Source organism: Schistocerca americana, chromosome 9 (genome assembly GCF_021461395.2).
Source record: "Schistocerca americana isolate TAMUIC-IGC-003095 chromosome 9, iqSchAmer2.1, whole genome shotgun sequence".
In the NCBI taxonomy this organism is placed as follows: domain Eukaryota; kingdom Metazoa; phylum Arthropoda; class Insecta; order Orthoptera; family Acrididae; genus Schistocerca; species Schistocerca americana.
This window is the reverse complement of record NC_060127.1, coordinates 56,985,640-57,004,875: the sequence shown is the minus strand read 5'-3', so window position 1 is coordinate 57,004,875 and position 19,236 is coordinate 56,985,640. Positions and strand designations below refer to the sequence as shown.

General features: G+C 40.7%; 1 protein-coding gene across 2 annotated transcripts in view; it reads right to left on the bottom strand.

Moving 5' to 3' along the window:
* Positions 1-19,236, bottom strand: part of LOC124551005 (nuclear RNA export factor 1-like) — a 189,874-nt gene that overhangs the window by 87,259 nt on the left and 83,379 nt on the right. For both annotated transcript variants that reach the window (XM_047125848.1, XM_047125849.1), the window contains one exon: positions 1,413-1,526. In XM_047125848.1, coding sequence (XP_046981804.1) covers positions 1,413-1,526 — 114 coding nt within the window. The remainder of the gene's footprint in view (positions 1-1,412; positions 1,527-19,236) is intronic.

The following is a 19,236-nucleotide window of genomic DNA, read 5'->3' as shown; positions in this document are numbered from 1 at the left end:
GACTTGAAATGCCAGCTCGTGGAAGCACTCGTTCTACCGAACTTCCACTATTGTGATGTAATTCAACAAGGCACGAGTAGAGAAAACAAAAGACGGCTAGAACTAACCATGAATCCCCGTGTGCGTTACACCTGCAACATTAGCCGATATGATCATGTTAGTGCTTCATACTCCGAGATAGGGTGGCTGCGGCCAGACAAATTGCGTGACTACCACACTCTATGTCTACTTCACCGACTCCTCGTCGCGCAAGCACCCCAGTACCTTGCTTCAGAGATTAAAAACCTGTCATGCCATCATAATCGAAACACGAGGTCACTCTTAATTTGGTATCCTAACTGTGCCCACTCACAAAACAAAAACTTTTGCAAACTCCTTCTCAGTTGCTGCTGTCCGTCTTTGGAACAAACTGCCCCTTACCTTGCACAAAATTCAATTTCCTGCTGCTTTTAAGAAGAAGTTGAAGCATTTCCTACTATCATCCTCATAACGTTCTCCACATAATTAATGTACAAGGCCAATCCTCTCATCTGTCAAATAGCAAAGCTAGCGCCTCCTATCTTGCTCCTGAGATGCCTTCCTCTTCATCTATCTCTATTAGCCACGCAATCTTCTTTTCCTTTATATTTCCTTAATTATGTTTCATCATGTGTCTCTATTCTTCTCCTCCCTTCACCATGATTCTCCCTCATACTCCCTGCTGCTAGCACTCCTATCTAAAATCTGTCTCTTCAATAATGTCTAATTATAACAGTACTTATGATCTACGAATATAAATTCTATATGTATGTATTTTTCCAGGTGTGCCTTTCTAATTGTTTATATCACTTTTTGTACTAGATGTAGTTTACCATGCCTACTAAAACATATGAATGTAAAATAAGTAGAATGCCTGGTTAGATGTAAGAGAGGGCCTGATGGCCCTAATCTTGCCAGGTTAAATAAATAAATAAATAAATACTGTTCACACAACACTCAGAACGAACATAGTAAGGTGGCAGCATAAATAAAGTATCTGTAATTTATGTTACAGTAAGAAGCCATTCTGAAGACTTACATTCACAGAAAATGACATCTCAGAGTTACAAATTAACCGTTCTTTCTGGCAGCTGATAAATTTCCAAAACAATAATTTTTAGACATAGTAGCTAGGAATTGAAACAACTAACAAAAACTGATCTTGAAACAGTCCAAAATGAAATATTTCTTGTATACAATAGACTAATATATACTATAAAGTGTTACTTTGATCAATGTTACCAACCCTCTCACCTCACCATGGGCATGTTTGTTCGAAATTGGTTATTTAAGCAAAACCAGTCACCAAGCCAAACTAAGGAGAGACTTGGACTGATTTAAGGTCAGTTATTAAATTTACAAATAACTAATAAAATTACACTCCAGATACTAACCTCCACAAATTTGTCGGAGATGTACGGCACTTTAAGGTCTTGCCTGCAAAGTGTTTTCAATGCCAAACTACACATGTTCACAAAGAACGTTATGCGGTTATTTTCCATACGAAACTGTAAGAGAAGTTCAAAGTACAGTCATGAGAACAGTTACAAACACAACAGTATGAAACTGTACCGCAAATTTTACAAAGAATCTTTTAGCAAGCGGTGGCAGACACACACGTACAAAACACATCAGAGGAATATATTTGGGGCGGGGGGCGGGAGAGGGGGGGGGGGGGGAAGGGGGAGGCGGGAAAAAAAAAAAAAATAAAAAATAAAAAAAAAAAAAAAAATAAATAAATAAATAAATAAATTTGAAACAATCCCCTACACTGTGGCTAAGTAAGTGCTCTGCAATATTCTTTCTTTCAGCAGCACTAGTCTAGCAAGGTTTCCAATAGGACTTCTGTGAAGTTTGGATGGTACAAGGAAAGGTAATGGCTGAAGTACACTGATATGGCAAAAGTCATGAGATACCTCCTAATATTGAGTCAGATCTTCTTTTTCCCAGGACAGTGCAGCAACTTGACTTGGCATTAGCTCAATAAGTTGTCGAAAGTCCTCTGCAGAAATACTGAGCCACGCTGCCTCTACTGCCACCCACAATCGTGAAAATGCTGTCACTAGAGGATTTTCAGCACGGACTGACCTCTTGAATATGTCTCATAAATGTTCGAAGGGATTCATGTTTGGTGATGGCTGGTCATAATGTTCTTCAAATCAACCACAAACAACTGTGGCCCAGTGACATGGTGCACTGTCATCCATAAAAATTCCATTGTTGTTTGTGAACTTGTGAACATGTAGTCCATGAATGGCTGCAAATGGTCTCCCAGTAGCTGAATATAACCATTTCTAGTCAATGATCCATGTAACCGAAGGATGGAGTCATTCCAGGTCATTATGATGTCATCACCAGCTTGCACTCTTCTTTGTTGAAACTTGGGTCCGTAGCTTCATGGGGTCTGCACCACACTCGAACCCTACCACCAGCTCTTCCCAAATGAAACCTAGACTCATCTGACCAGGATATGGTTTACCAGTCGTCTAGGGTCCAAGCAATATGGTCATGAGCCCAGCAGAGAGCAGGTGTAGGTGATGTTACCAAAGACACACACGTCACTTGTCTGCTGCCATACCCCATTAATGCCAAATTTTACTGCAGTGTCCTAATGGATACATTTGCATATGTCCCACATTGATTTCTATGGTTATTCCATGCAGTGTTGCTTGTCTGTCAGCACTGACAACCCTGTGTAAATGCCCTCACTCTCGGTCATTGCAGGATGGCCAGTGGCCACTGCAATGTCCGTGGTGAGAGGTAGTGTCTGAAATTTGGTATTCTCAGCACACTCTTGACACTGCGTATTTTGGAATATTGAATTCTCTAAAGATTTCTGAAATGGAATGTCCCATGCATCTAGCTTATGACCAATCCACATTCCAAGTTTGAATTCCCATCATGTGGCCATAATCACACTTTTTCACATTAATCACCTGAGTACAAATGACAGTTCTGCCAATGTGCTGCCTTTTTATACCTCGTGTACGCAATACTACCGCCATTTGTATACGTGCATATTGCTACCCTACGACTTTTGTCACCTCGGTGTAAAGCCGTGAGTGCAGATCGTGGTCGTGGTCAGATAGCTCCAGTGGCGGTACGTTTTCCCCCGATAGACAAAGGTCTCCAGTTTGGGGCCCGGCCTGGCACACAGTTTTAATCAGCTCTGAAGTGTCAACTGCTGTCAGTATGGCTCTGTGTAAGATCTTTCATTTTACTGTTACCACTGGTTTAAATGTATGTAGGAGGCAATAACATATTGCTCTACCATTCTTATAATACCTTTGCAGGCAAGCATGTGCAAATGCACACACAGAGTCTTCCTGCCATACTGTTCCATTTTTCACAGCATTGCAACCTCCCTACATTTGATAACCTCATCAACAAACAGTCTTCCGAAATTTCAAATTACTCACTCGACTGATTATACATATATATTGCGGACTAGGTCTGGGGGATAGTGCCTGTCTGTAAGACCCTCAGCATACTGAGCAAGGGAATTTTTGTCACTGCAGATACATACGGATATAAAAAATCCACGGCACACCCATCAGCACTCGCACGGCACCCTCCTATGCCAACCTTTTTTGGGCCATTGAGAGGAGACCTTCCTAGGCCCAGAACACCAACCCCTAGTCTGTTTCAGGTTCGTTAATGATATCTACATGGTCTGCACTCAGGGCCACGACACCCTATCTTCGTTTCTTTACAACCTCAATACAGTCTCTCCCATCCGCTTCATGTGGTCCTCAATCCAGCATGCCACCTTCCCGCATGTTGACCTCCTCCCCTCTGATGGCTCCATTTGCACCTCTGTCCACATTATACCCATCAACTACCAACAATACCTGGATCTTGACATCTGTTATCCCTTTCATACCAAAAAATGCCTCCCATGTAGCCTCACTACCCGGGGATGACATATCTGCAGTGACAGAAACTCCCTTTCTCAGTATGTTGAGGGTCTCGCCGAGGCCTTCACAGACAGGCACTAACCCCAGACCTAGTCTGCAAACAGATCTCCTGTGCCATTTCCCTCACACCCTCAATCCTCCCACCACCCCCAAGAACCAGCCACAAAGGAGTGTCCCCTCCATCGACCAATACCACCCCCGACCAGAAAAACTGAACCACATCCTTCGCCAGGGCTTTTATTAACTGTCATTGTGCCCAGAAATGAGAGACATCCTGTCTGAGATACCTCCCACCCCTCCTAAAGTGGTATTCCATCACCCACCCAACCATCACATCATCCTGTGCCACTCCAAAACCTAACCCCTTGACACAAGAATCATGTGCCTGTGGAGACACATTTCACATTTCACAGACCCAGGGGCAAAACCTGTCCAATCCACCAACACAGCACTTCCTCCTCCAGTCCTGCCACAGGTTTATTCTACCCCATCAGGGCCCTCGTCACCTCCGTGAAAGCAACCGTGTCATATACCAGCTCTGCTGCTCTCACTGCACAGCATTTTATATTTGTATGACTGTCAACCAGCTGTCCAACAGGATGAACAGCCATCACCAAACTGTGGCCAAGAGCAAAACGCACCACCCTGTGGCACAGCACGCAGCTGAACGTAACACACTCAATTTGAGTGTCTGCTTCACCAGCTAAGATCTGGACCCTTCATACCACCACTGGATTTTCTGAACTGTGCAGATGGGAGTTATCCTTACAACATATACTCTGCTCCCAAAATTATCCCAGCCTCAACCTACAGTAACATGCTATCTCCACATCCTCCACCCAACAGTTTCCACCCCTCTCTGTCCTATCATCTCCCAACTTGTTTATTTGCAGCCCTCTCTCCACCACTTCTGCCCATCTTTCCCCACTCCTCTCTATTTTTTGCCTTTTTTCCCACGTCCCTGCCCCCTACCTCCTGATGCTGTGTGTGTGTGTGTGTGTGTGTGTGTGTGTGTGTGTGTGTTTTGTGCCTCATTTACTGATGAAGACTGTGGCCAAAAGCTGTATGTGAGTGTCTTTTAATTGTGCCTGTTTGCAACTTGACAGATCTTCTTTACAGTATGTAGCACTCTGTCTTTTCCTACATTGTTGATTATACATATTAATAGTGATGGTATATTAATAGTGATACTCTTGCTTGTGTATGTGTGAATCGACTGCTGCATCTACTTCCTTCTGAGGAGCATAGAATATTGATCTATGGCTGTTACAAAATCTCCAGTCTCATCAAAATGCTGGTCTAATACCCTGTAAACTTTTACTCTGTATCCGAGTTTTACTGTGTTTGTAGTCAAAAAACAAACATTTCACACTGTAATGGATAAACACGATCTTCTACAATCACAAGACTTTGATATCACTGTGTGTGGTCACCTAAAAACTGTTCACACTTGTCAGTATTACCTTTACAAATCATTACTGAACGGAGTCTCTTTAGCGGCACCTTGAAGACAGCGCAAATAATTTCGTGCTCTGCCTGCGAGCATTCCAAAGTATTTCATGATAGTCTGTTTGTTTTAGGTATACGCAAACTCAATCAGCAGAGTCACAGATTACTGCCAGTATCACTGCTGTTTATTTCACCTGAATGATAATGGGTAAAAATTAATATTTTCAATCTACAGGGCACGTCAGAAGTCATTGGACACCTTCATAAGTTGGAAGATTAAAGGGAAAATTGAAATGTGATGATGGGAAAATAGGTTTGCTGTGGGGCCGCAACTTTTGGAGTGAATGTCATTCATGGCCGCCATCTTGAAATCCGCCATTTTGGATTCAAGTCATTTTTTTAAAATGGGAACGGGGGTGTATGACACATCAAATAACACTTGTTTGAGCTCTGGAATTTAGTGGCGTAATTTGTTTTTGTCTATCTTGTACAGTTTAGAGGTTATTAAAGTTCAAAGTTGGGAAATTACCTTAATACTGACTGCTACAACACATGTTCTACGTGTTGTTGATCCCGTGCAATGCACAACTGTAGTCGCCGCAACCACATTAATAACTTCTAAACTGTAAAAGATAGACGAAAACAAATTACACCACTAAATTCCAGAGCTTAATCGAGTGTTATTTGATGCGTCATACACCCCCTTCCCATTTAAAAAAAATGACTTGAAAACGAAATGGGGGATTTCAAGATGGTGGCCATGAATGACATTCACTCCAAAAGTTGCGGCCGCACGTCAAACCTATGTTCCCATCATCACATTTTAATTTTCCCTTTAATCTTCCAATTTATGAAGGTGTCCAAGGACTATCGACTAGCCCTATTTTAATATATTTGCATCATTTAAGTTTCAGTCTATTTTTCTTAGTTTCAAGAGTTGATAGGAATTGTGATCTACATTTGAGGCAGACTTTTGCATGGCTGAAAGCTAACAACTGTGATGGAATGGGGGCCACTTTCCCCAAAACATCCAATGTTTTTACTTCGACTGACATATTATGAAATGATATTTTCCCCAGGCAACTGTGTATCTCATGATACTCAATTTATGCCATTACTGATAACTTACAACCAATGTTTCTGCAGTGGTTCTGTAAAAGTATTGTAGAACCATTCAAACAGGCCTGGATGCCAAAACTGATAGTGCAAAAAATTTAATATTATGCCACAGACAGTCACTCAGCAAATATTTTGTTGTTGTATATATCCCATGTTGTTTACAGTAAAAATGGAATAAAGGAGCTATTCACTGTTAACAAACTTAGCAATGTGATGTACAGAAAATATTAGTCCTTATCTGTCAGTCAAAAAAGTAAAAATAACTCATTGCCTTGTAGCAAATGGTGACAAAAGCAATTGTTTGTAATAGAAGTTAATAAACTGTTATTGAATTTGAGTCATTTGAGGAAAAAGTTTTTGGCACTGAGTATTCTTATTTTCTCAACTAAATAACTGGTTTCACTAAACAGAAAATGTATGAAAATTGAAATGAAGGAAAATGAAATATGTGTGAGCGAAAGAGTTGAATTTTTATTATAGTGTGACACAGATACTATATTATAAGCAATGTACAGTGGAATAAATGACAACTGTTCTGACTTCCAAAAATTATGAAATTTTTTCCTATATCAAGGATTTATAGACTTTTTCAGAAGCAGCCTTTCTTCCATATTAAATAACACCAATGCACCTGACTTTCTAAAAAAGAAAGAAAGCAGAAGAGTCAGAAACAAATTGTCTTATTTTGTTTTCACGTCCTGTAGCTTGTATCAGTGAAATCCCATAAGCACACAATCACAGAAACTTCAGAAAATCATCATCATCTTCTTCTTCTTCTTCTTCTTCTTCTTCTAAGTGTGTTCCTGTTAGGACTGGGTCCACTTTCTGGGTCAATCAGCACCATTTGTTATGATCTAACACTTCTGTGGATTTAGGCTTCTTGATCTAATATCTGCATTTGTAGTGGCTAGCCACCCTAATGTAGGTCTTTCACAGCGTATCTGGGCTTCGACAGTGAGCTGATGGGCTGAGGTGGTGATAGAGCTCAGTGGTGCAAGTGCAATGTGCCCTTACCAATTAAATACCAATTCCTGGATCCTCACACTGATTGGAGCCACTCCAGCTAGTTGTCAAACAGTAGTACTGTTTATATGGTGCAGCAGGGAAAAGCCTAATGACCTCAGTACCTGCATTTTCTTGACATGTAGTGAGTGCCCACAACTCGGTACCATGTAATGCAACTGGTCTCACCACTGTATGGTATATCTTTGATTCCTGGTGGATAGGTATCTTCTTATCACAAACACCGGAGGTGTCTCTGAATCACATCCAGGCCACTTTGATTATTGCTCACTCATCCTCAATCTCAAAGCCTTAACTGTGTAGTCGAAAACCTAGGTATAAAAATGTACCCACCTCAGTGAGAGGTGTTCAATTAATTTATATAGTCCCAGGAGATGGAGTTCTTCTGAGGTACTCGGTCTTGTGGATGTTTAAATGGAGGCCTAATCTTCGCAGACAATTGTGCCACGTTTGGACTCGAGTTTCAAGATCCTTCCTGGTATCTACCACAAGCATCAAGTCATCAGTGTATAGTCCACAGTACGCACTTCTGTAGGTCACGTGTTACAGTATCCATTACGGTAACAAAAAGCAACGGAGAGAGGCAGAGCCTTGATGAACACCAACTGCCACAGGGAAAAATTTAGAAAGACAAATAGAAAACTTTTACTCACATGAATAACACTAAATGCAGAAATTAAGGTACACATATTCTGTTGCTTTGTTTGGGGAAGGAGACCAGACAGCGAGGTCATCGGTCTCGTCGGATACATATTCTGTCCTGGGGGTAACAGGGTGGTGACAGTCACCCATTAAACGTACGTGCCAACTCCATTAATAACAATGCCGGCTCTGCGCTGATGCGGGATAAAGGCACAAAGAAAGAAACCTCACTACTGTAGTGGATGAAATCTGGTTTGATGGAATGAACCACCTAATTGTGAAAATACAGGATCTCAAAAGAACTGAAGGAACTTTAAGACATCAGCAGGTATCCAAGGCAAGAAATACAATGTGGGACTGTGTGTTGAGTGTCCTGCTGACCATCATTCCCAGTAATTAGTTGGTTTTGTTTTTAATTTTTTCTTTCTGTACAAGAATGTAATCTTTTCATATAAGTGTATGTTTGGCTCTTGGTAGTGCTATGTATTACATATATGTTATGGTACATTATATCAAAAAACGGTGAAAATTACTTTTTCACTTTAAATGCTTCATATTCAGTATATGAGGGAAATCAGAAAGTAATGCATGATAATTTTAGTAGCAAAAAGTTTAATAGGTAACAAAAAACACAAATGAACTTACATCTTACTTACTTATCTACATAGTTATCAATGCTATCAACACATTTCTCCCATCAGGGTACCAGTTTCAATGTTCCCTGCTTGTATAAGTCTGTCTGGTCAGAGCACAGCCATTTGTGGACTGCTGATTTCACTTCTGCATCTGTTGCAAAGTGTTGGCCAGCCAGGACTTTCTTCTGGGGATCAAACAGATGAATGTCTGACGTTGCAAGTTCCAGACTGTATGCTGGAGCATCTCCTATCCAGATTTGGTCATTTTCTCATGAACATGAGGGAGAGCACTGTCATGAAGAAGTTTGACACCCTCGGCATTAATGTTGTGTTTGTCACGAAAGGCACAACGCAACTTAACCAAAGTTTTAATGTAGACTGGAGCATTCATAGTGGTCCCGTGTTCATCAAAGTCCACCAGTAACTCACCATGTATATCCCAGAACACTGTCACAAGCACTTTCCTAGCAGACTGCATCATTATAATTTTTTTTTGTACTGGGAAACCAGCAGGGTTCCACTCTATAGAGGCCTGCTTGGTTTCGTGCGTGTAGTGGTAGGTCCAGGACTCACCACCAGTGACAATTCCTTTCAGAAAGTCATGCCCATCTGTGGCGTAAAACATTAAGTGATCAAAGCTTGTCTTCATTCACTGGCCCTTGGGGTCATCTCTCAGGTTATTAGGCACCCAGTGAACACTAACTTACAGAAATTTCAATGTGTCATGGACAATATCATACACCGCATCATAGGAAATGATGCAATAAGGTTGGCAGTTGCACGAGCTGGTCGTTCAAAATTGCTGCCTCAATTGCTCTAACATTCTGCAGGGATGCACCTGTTACCAGCCACCTGGAGGGTGAAGGTTCACACGGCCTTCTTGGAAGAATACACACCAACTGGAGACACTGCTACAGTTCACACAGTCGTCAAACATACATGCCACACATGTCCATCTGAATGTCACTCATTTTGTGCCCTTTGGCCCATAAATATCGAACTACATTTCGCTGCTCTTCTCAAGTTGACAACTGCAACATGTACACCTTGTTTGTTTAGTAGTTCAGCCTCCTTCTGCTAGAACTCCACATGAAAACAAAGTACTCTCTGTAGCACAAAATTCAAACTCTATCGTTACAAAATTTCAAAATTCCAGCTGCACGTAACAAGGGAGAACAAAATTATTGCACGTAACTCTCCAATCCTCCATCATAACAAGCATAGTAAAAGTAATAAATGTAAAAAAAATTAACAAAAATTAATTCGGGCAGGAGTAGGTGGAAGATGGGAGGTGGAAGAACTGTACCTAAGGTCACTCAGTTTTCCACTTAAAAACATCTCTGACAGCACACAGATTGTCCCATTGAAATACTGTCTTCTTCTTTCCAGATTCAGCCCTCTTCCCACATGTTGTTGTTGTGGTCTTCAGTCCTGAGACTGGTTTGATGCAGCTCTCCATGCTACTCTATCATGTGCAATCTTCTTCATCTCCCAGTACCTACTGCAGCTTACATCCTTCTGAATCTGCCCTCCAGTACTAAATTGGTGATCCCTCGATGTCTCAGAACATGTCCTACCAACCGATCCCTTCTTCTAGTCAAGTTGTGCCACAAGCTCCTCTTCTCCCCAATTCTATTCAATGCCTCCTCATTAGTTATGTGATCTACCCATCTAATCTTCAGCATTTTTCTGTAGCACCACATTTTGGAAGCTTCTATTCTCTTCTTGTCTAAACTATTTATCGTCCATGTTTCACTTCCATACATGGCTACACTCCATACAAATACTTTCAGAAATGACTTCCTGACACTTAAATCTATACTCGATGTTAACAAATTTCTCTTCTTCAGAAACACTTTCCTTGCCATTGCCAGTCTACATTTTATATCCTCTCTACTTCGACCATTATTAGTTATTTTGCGCCCCAAGTAGCAAAACTCCTTTACTACTTTAAGTGTCTCATTTCCTAATCTAATTCCCTCAGCATCACCCGATTTAATTTGACTACATTCCATTATCCTCGTTTTGCTTTTGTTGATGTACATCTTATATCCTCCTTTCAAGACACTGTCCATTCCGTTCAACTGCTCTTCCAATTCCAAGTCCTTTGCTGTCTGTGACAGAATTACAATGTCATTGGCGAACCTCAAAGTTTTTATTTCTTCTCTATGGATTTTAATACCTACTCCGAACTTTTCTTTTGTTTCCTTTATTGCTTGCTCAATATACAGATTGAATAACATCGGGGATAAGCTACAACCCTGTCTCACTCCCTTCGCAACCACTGCTTCCCTTTCATACCCCTCGACTCTTATAACTGCCATCTGCTTTCTGTACAAGTTGAAAATAGCCTTTCGCTCCCTGTATTTTACCCCTGCCACCTTCAGAATTTGAAAGAGAGTATTCCAATCAACATTGTCAAGTAATTCCCACATATTTTTTCATATATCAAACAATGGAAACTCCAGGTAGGAATATCAACAATGTAGGAAGACAGATTGCTACTTACCGTAAAGAAGATACGTCAAGTTGCAGACAGACACAATTAAAAGACACTCATACATTGCTTTCAGCCCCAGCCTTCATTAATAAAACACACTCACACACACACACACACACACACACACACACACACACACACACAAAGCAAGCAAGCACACCTCATGCATGCACAACCACCAATTCCAGCATCTTGGGGTGGAACTCAACATTACATGGGGCAGCAATCTGAAGGGGGGGGGGGGGGGGGGGAAGGGGAAGGGATAGTGGTTTAAGGATGGGGAGAGAGATGAACTCTGTCTAGTGGAGTGTGCAAGGTCAAGACTGCCAACAGGTGCAGTGTCAAGAGGTTGTGGGGCAGAGAAGTGGGGGGAAAAGGATCACAAAAGGAGAGAGCCGGGAAAAGAAGGGCAGATGCATTGCAAAAGAGCTGCAAATAAACAGGTTGGGAGATGAGGAGGAGATGACAGGACGGTGAGGGTGAAAACTGTTGGGTGGAGGGTGTGGGGGACAGTATGTTACCATAGATTAAGGCTGGGATAATTACGGGAGGAGAGAATGTGATGTAAGGACAACTGCACCCCTGTAATTATCCCAGCCTCAACCTATGGCAACATTCTGTTCCCACACAATCCAACCAACAGTTTCCACCTCCTCTGTTCTGTCATCTTTTCCCCATTCTCATCTCCCACCCTGTTTATTTGCAGCCCTCAGCCAATGCATCTGCCCATCTTTCCCCGCTCCTCTCCTTTTTGGCTCCTTTTTTCCCCCACCTCCTTGCCTCATGACCTCTTGATGCTGCGCCTGTTGGCACTCTAGTGCCTGCACACTCCAACAGATAGCGTTTGTCTCCCCCCCCCCCCCCCCCCCCCCATACGCTACTATCTCTTCCCCTTCCCCTTCCCCTTCCCTACCCTCTCCAGACTGCTGCTTGCATCCTAAGTGATGTTGCATTTTGGCCCAAGATGGTGGATTTTTCTTTTCTTTCTTTTTTTTTTTTTTTTTTTACTGACAAAGGCTGTGGCCGAAAGCTATATATATTTTTTAATTGTGCATGCCTGCAACTTGACATGTCTATTTTACCATCTAGTCAGTCTACATTAATTTCCCAGTATTCAGCAGATGCTGTTTTACTCTTTGCAAGGCAACTGATGAGAAAAATCCCTTTTTCATTCCAGGAAACACTAGCTGTAAATTTTCAGAGTAATTTTCTGAGCAATTAAAAGCACATAACATATAATGATGCAGGACCAGTTTTGACTCTTTTTTTGATTGCTGTTTTAGTCTTGGGTGTAATCGTGGACATGTGTCTCATCCACCGTAACTAAATAGCACACAAAAATAGTTGCATAATTTTTAAAACACTTCAAATATTGCTCCAATACTTTTTCCTGCATTTGAGTTTGTCCAGTAATCCACAATGTTCATCCGATATGCTAAACTAAATTGGAATCCAATGGATCCTGATGGTACACAGTGACCGTTGAATACTCAGATGTAAAGAAGGACAGCAGTCAGTCACAGAATCCATAATTCACTGCATTTCTAGATTTCGACTATGGCGTGGTCATCATCGGTGTTTTACCAGAAGAGCCATATAGCTAAAATCACATCAGAGCATAAACATGTGATAACTGAGGCTAGCATTTACATTCCAGAAACAAAATGCTAGTGTCAATTGTCACATGTTTATGCTCTGACATGTTGTAGCTCTCTGGTTACATGAATGATGCCTATGCTGCAGTCAAAATCTAGATCTGCTCTAAATTATGGATTCTGTAACTGACTGCTGTCCTCCTTTACATTTGGGAGAAGCTTGGGACAATGACTATTTTGCACATCTGTAATCACCCACTGCACAGCACTATAGTCAGCATTTCTTTACATTTTCATCTGTGGTTGTAGTAATTCTCTTCTTCACTGCTGAAGGTAATGAGGAACGAGGTAAAATTACTTTAACTTCAGATGAATTTCCAATGTCAGTAAACTATACAACAAGAAAGATTATCTACATTAATTTTATTGAATGTAACGTCACAAAAGGACTACTTTGGATAGCTGTCTACTCTGCAGATCAAATTGACATGAAGAATATCACTGTCCAACTTGTATCAGTATGAAGAAAAAAAACTTCATCAGGGAGTGAACCACATATTTTCACCTTTACCTTCTAATTAACAACTTATAAGAAGTGACATTGCAAGTATTCCAAAGCCTCGTCTCAATAATGTAGTTTTTTAATAATAAACTGGTCTCCTACTGGCCGGGTTTTGTTCTATGGCATTAGGTGCTCCAATATTCAATGGATACATTATTGTCTGACGACATATTTTTGAAAACATTTAAAAAGGAGCTGAGGTTGTAATATATCACAACTCCCCCAGATGTGATAAAACTCTTTCTGTCCAGTTTTGTGATATTACGTAACATTATTGTCAATACTTTTTTCATCAAGTATTCTTTATTGTCTATTATGTGCTCACTGGAGCAATTTTCTCTATGCCACCCTCATTTTCAGTTGTCTTAAATTAAATGAAAGAGAGAGACAGATGTATTTTGTCCCCTCCTGGTGGATATCAAACTGAGCAGATGGAAAGAGAGAGATACACAGTTTTGACAAAATGAAAAATGGTGAGTGTTAAGCTACCTTGGAGTAGACTACATTATCAACCTGTCCAATTATTTTATATCTGTGTCAGAAGATAAACACTGCTAGAGAACATATTCAAAAAGGCGAGGAAAAGATTTCTTCAGCCAGTCACAATGAAGATAATTGGAGAAGGTGTAAGTAATAAACAACAGTACCCATCAGAAGATTACCCCCAATTCTTTTATAAATCAAATTCACACGTATAATACAGTTTCGAACCTCTGATTACTTTGAAAATTAGTTAATGTTTTAAATATACGAAGTCAAGTGTGAAAGTGAGAAAGTTTGCAATTATGTACAACCCACTGTCACCACACCCTCTATCTAATAGTTTTCCCATCTTCTGTTCTGAAACCCCCTTTCAATCCACCACACCTTACTGGCTCCAGTACCTGTGTAGCACTTGCCTAACCCACACATTTGTCACCCTCGTCTCCCACATTCCTAGGCGGCAAACCTGCTGCCTCCTTCTGAGCCACTAGCTACTCATCCCCAACTCCTCTTCCTCCCTCCTGCCTGTCTTCCCCTCTATCCCCTGCCCCTCCCATCTGACACAACCCCCACCTCACCACAGTCCACCTGCCGAAATGCAATCCTGGAATTGTGTGTCCAGCTGACACACTGTAGGGGCACAGAGGTGTGTGTGTGTGTGTGCGTGTGTGTGTGTGTGTGTGTGTGTGTGTGTGTGTGTGTGTGTGTGAGAGAGAGAGAGAGAGAGAGAGAGAGAGAGAGAGAGTGTTTCCTAGCTCCTCATTCTAAAAGACTAAGACTAGTAAGATTTCTCTCTCTTTCATGTGCGCCTGTCAATGACTCAATGATTCTGGTATACAGTGAGTGGCCTTGTTTACTCTCAAATTATTTATGTTTAAAGTCTGTTGGAAGTTGCTAAGTGCTCTCACTATCAAACACTGGATGACCACAGTCTGTGTAATATGTGCTCTGTTTTAAGTAAAAGCTAGTTTTTGAAGTATATCAGTGATTAAGATGCTGTATTTCCTGAGCTTTATATCATGCAATGACATAATTTTGCATACGCATTCAGTGGTATATGAGGATAGCACCTGCAAATTGTGTTGCAAAGAGAGTTAGTATAAAAGAAGTAATAAATTAAAATGTCATTCCTGATGCTGAAGTCTGACAGCATGAACAGCAAAACTGTATTAAAAGTAAAACTTTTTTACTTTCATTATTTTATGGATCTACGTCTACATCCACATCAATACTTTGCAATCCACCTTACGGCGAGTGGCGGAGTTGCCCCCATCCTGCTACCAGTCATTTCCCTTCCTGTGCCACTCGTAAATAGAACGAGGAGAAACGACTGTCTATATGCCTCTGTATGATCTGTAATTTCTTGTACCTTATCTTTGTGGTCCTTACATGCAATGGATGTTGGAGGCAACAGAATCTTTCTGCAGGCAGCTTGAAATGCCAATTCTAGTGTTTCTTGAAAAGAATGCCACCTTCCTTCCATGGACTTCCAACTGAGTCCCCAAAGCATTTCCATAACACTTCCATGTTGTTCAAACCTACCAGTAACAAATCTAGCAGCCCGCCTCTGAATTGCTTCAATGTCTTCTATTAATCCAACCTGGTACAGATCCCAAGCACTTGAGTGGTGCTTAAGAATAGGTCACACCAGCATTCTATATGTGGTCGCCTTCACAGATGGAACACACTTTGCCAGACTTCTTCGAACGAACCGAAGCTGACCATTCGTCTTTCCTACCACTATCCTTATAGGCTCATTCCATTTCATATCGCTTTGCAATCTTACGCCCAAATATTTGAACAACATGACTGTATCAAGCAGGACACTACTAATGCTGTATTCATTCGCATTAACTTACATCTTCCCACATTTAGAGCTAGCTCCCATTCATCACACCAAATAGAAATTTTGTCTACATCATCTTGTATCCTTCTACAGTCACTCAAGTTTGACACCTTACCATGCACCACATTATCATCACAAATAACAACAGATTGCTGCTCGCTCTGTCCTATCACACTTCCCTCGGACACTCCTGATGATACCCTTGTCTCTACTGAACACTTGCTGTCAAGGACAACATTCTGGGTCCTATAACTTTCTTCAAGCCACTCACATATCTGTGAACCCCTTACAAATGCTCGTACCTTCTTTAATAGCCTGCAATGGGGCACTGTGTCAAGTGCTTTCTGGAAATCTAGAAATATTGAATCTGCCTAATGCCCTTCAGCCATAGTTCACAGTATATCATGTGAAAAAAGGGCAAACTGAGTTTCACAGTGACGGTTTCTAAAACCATGCTGATTTGTGGCCATCAAGAAAATTTATTATTTTCGAAGTGAGAATATGTTCAAGTATTTGGCAGCAAATCGATGGTAGGGATTATAGACCTGTAATTTTGTGAGTCCATTCTTTTGCTCTTCTTATATATATGGGTAACTTGCACATTTTTCCAACTGCTTGGGACTTTGTGCTGGGTGAGAGATTCGTGATAAATGAAAGCTAAGTAAGGGGTCAATGCTGTAGAGTACTATTTGAAAAACGGAACTGGGATTGCATCTGGACCTGATGACTTATTTGTTTTCAACTCCTCCACTTGTTTCTCTAAATCAGTAATACTTGTTGCTGTGTCACCCATAAGAGTGTCTGTTTGATGGTCAAATGAGGGTATATTTGTATGATTCTCCTGCACGAACAATTTCTTGACTCTGAAATTTAAAACCTCTGCTTTTGTTTCACATCTTCAAGTGCCACACCAGACTGGTGAACAAGTGACTGCATGGAAGCTTTAGACCCACTCGGCAATTTTTCATAGGACCAGAATTTTTTCAGGTTCTCTGCCAGATCTTTTGCTAAGGTATGATGGTGGCAATCGTCATATGCTTCGCACATATATCTTTTCACAGATGCACGAATCTCTAATAACCTTTGCTCGTCGTCATTTCTGCTTCCTCAGCGTTTTCAGAATCTTGTTATTAAACCATGGTGTGTCTTTTCCATCCTTAATATGCTTACTAGGCACATAATTCTCTAGACCACAATTTACAATATGCTTAAACTTTGCCCATAATTCCTCTATGTCCATCTTACTGGAACTAAGTGATGCCGATTCTCTGTCTAAGTAAGATTCTAACACTGCTTATCGCTCTTTCTAGCAGAAACACTCCACACTCTACTAGCCTTCCTACCTGATTTATAAACTTCCACAAGTATAGTTGCTGTAATGACATCACGATCGCTAATCACCATTTCTATACTGATGTTGTCAATAAGGTCCGGCCCATTTGTAGTTACAAGGTCTAAGATATTTCCATTGTTGAGCTGTCAAAATAGCTGCTCAAGATAGTTTCCAGAAAAAGAGTTCAAAAGTATTTCACATGAGTGTCTGTCTGTATCCCCTGCATTGAATCCATAGACATCCCAGTCTACGCTTAGTAGGTGAAAGTCGCCTACAACTAGTAATGCACGGTCTGGGTATTTATGTGCTACTGACCATAGACATTCTTTAAATGACTCTAGAACTGGCATGGCGAAACAGGTGGCAGGCAAATACATCAAACATATAAATTGGTTTCACATAGAACTGATATACGTGACCAGATAGCTTCACTGTTAAACTCAACTTCGACAGAGACAATATTTTTGTCAACTACAATGAACACTCCCCTCCGACAGCCTCTAATCTGTCTTTCCTGTGTATGTTCCATGACTTGCTACCTGTAAGCTGTTAGATAGGCAACCTGTAACATGAGGCATGAATGGGGTTAATCATTTAGTAATATAGATGTTCACACCTGTTAATGTCCCTCTCAGATTCTACTCAAATGCAACTCTTGTTCTCTTCCATAGATTCACTTCTCATCAGGAGAAATTTCATCAACAGGAAGGGATCCAAAGTATGCAAATATTTTCTATACTCCAGCAATGAAAACCACTTTAATCATAGCACTGTGGTCAAGGTATGTGTCACTGTGTTAAATGAATAATAACTGAACATTAAGAGTGATAAATATTTGTCTGTGTAACACAATTTCTGACTGCAAATAATGGGACCATATGAAGGAAGTAGAGAGGATTTAACATGTATACTGCCAATGGCAAGAAAACATTTCTGAAGAATGCGAACACATGAAGGTAAGTAGAGAGGATATAAAATGTAGACTGACAATGACAGGGAAAGCATGTTTGAAGAAGAGAAATTTAACATCAAGTATAGCTATAAGTGTCAGGTATAGATTTAAGTGGCAGGAAGTCTTTTCTAAAAGTATTTGAATGGAGTATAGCCATGTATGGCAGTGAAACATGGACAACGAATGGTTTCGACACTAAGAGAATAGAAGCTTTTGAAATGTGGTGCTACAGAAGAATGCTGAAGATCATGTGGGTGGGACGTATAACTAATGAGGAAGTACTGAATAACTAATGAGGAAGTACTGAACAGAATTGGGGAGCAAAGAAATTTAAGGCACAAACTGACTAGAAGAAGGGATTGGTTGGTAGGACACATTCTGAGACACAAAGAGGCCACCAATTTAGTACTAGAGGGAAGTGTGGGGGCTAAAAATTGTAGAGGGAGACCATGGATTTATACAGTATGCAGATTCAAAAAGGCAAAGTGTTGCAGTAGTTACCTGGAGATGAAGAGGCTTGCACGGGACATATTACCTTGGAGAACTTCAACTGAAGACCTCAACAACAAAAACAACAATATAAAGCAAGGCGATTTGGTGATGGTGAGTTATTTTAGTGACCAGCCCAAAATCTGCCAGCAATGCTTTGTGAAAACACTGAATACCTTATGTGGAATTGTCAGATGAGGTAAAATTCACATACACCTGTAAATAAGGGATAAAGATTACAATATTGTTATTAAGTTTGCAAAGCAAAATTATTTTAGTCACTTTCATATTTTGAGTAGTTGCGAAAATAATACTACAGACTCAAGTTGTCAGTCCTACTTAATTGTATCATTTGTGTTAAGTTGCAAAACTGCACGAAAACAACATTCTTGTAAATGTTTATAGTTTTGATTACAAGAATATTGTGCTCTTAGTATTGTAACAATTATTATTTATGCAATGCCTAGCATCACATTTAAGCGACTTAACTGACCCTGACCAGGCCAAATGCTACTCACCCTCTTAAAGGAACACACTGTCACAACTATTGGGCAGTCATGTGACACCACTGCTGGCATAAGTTAAGGCAGTGAAGTGATCCATACGGGCCAGTTGGCTGCACAGAATCAGAGCAGTGAGACAGTTCTATGTGGAGACTCAGAAGAATGGCAGA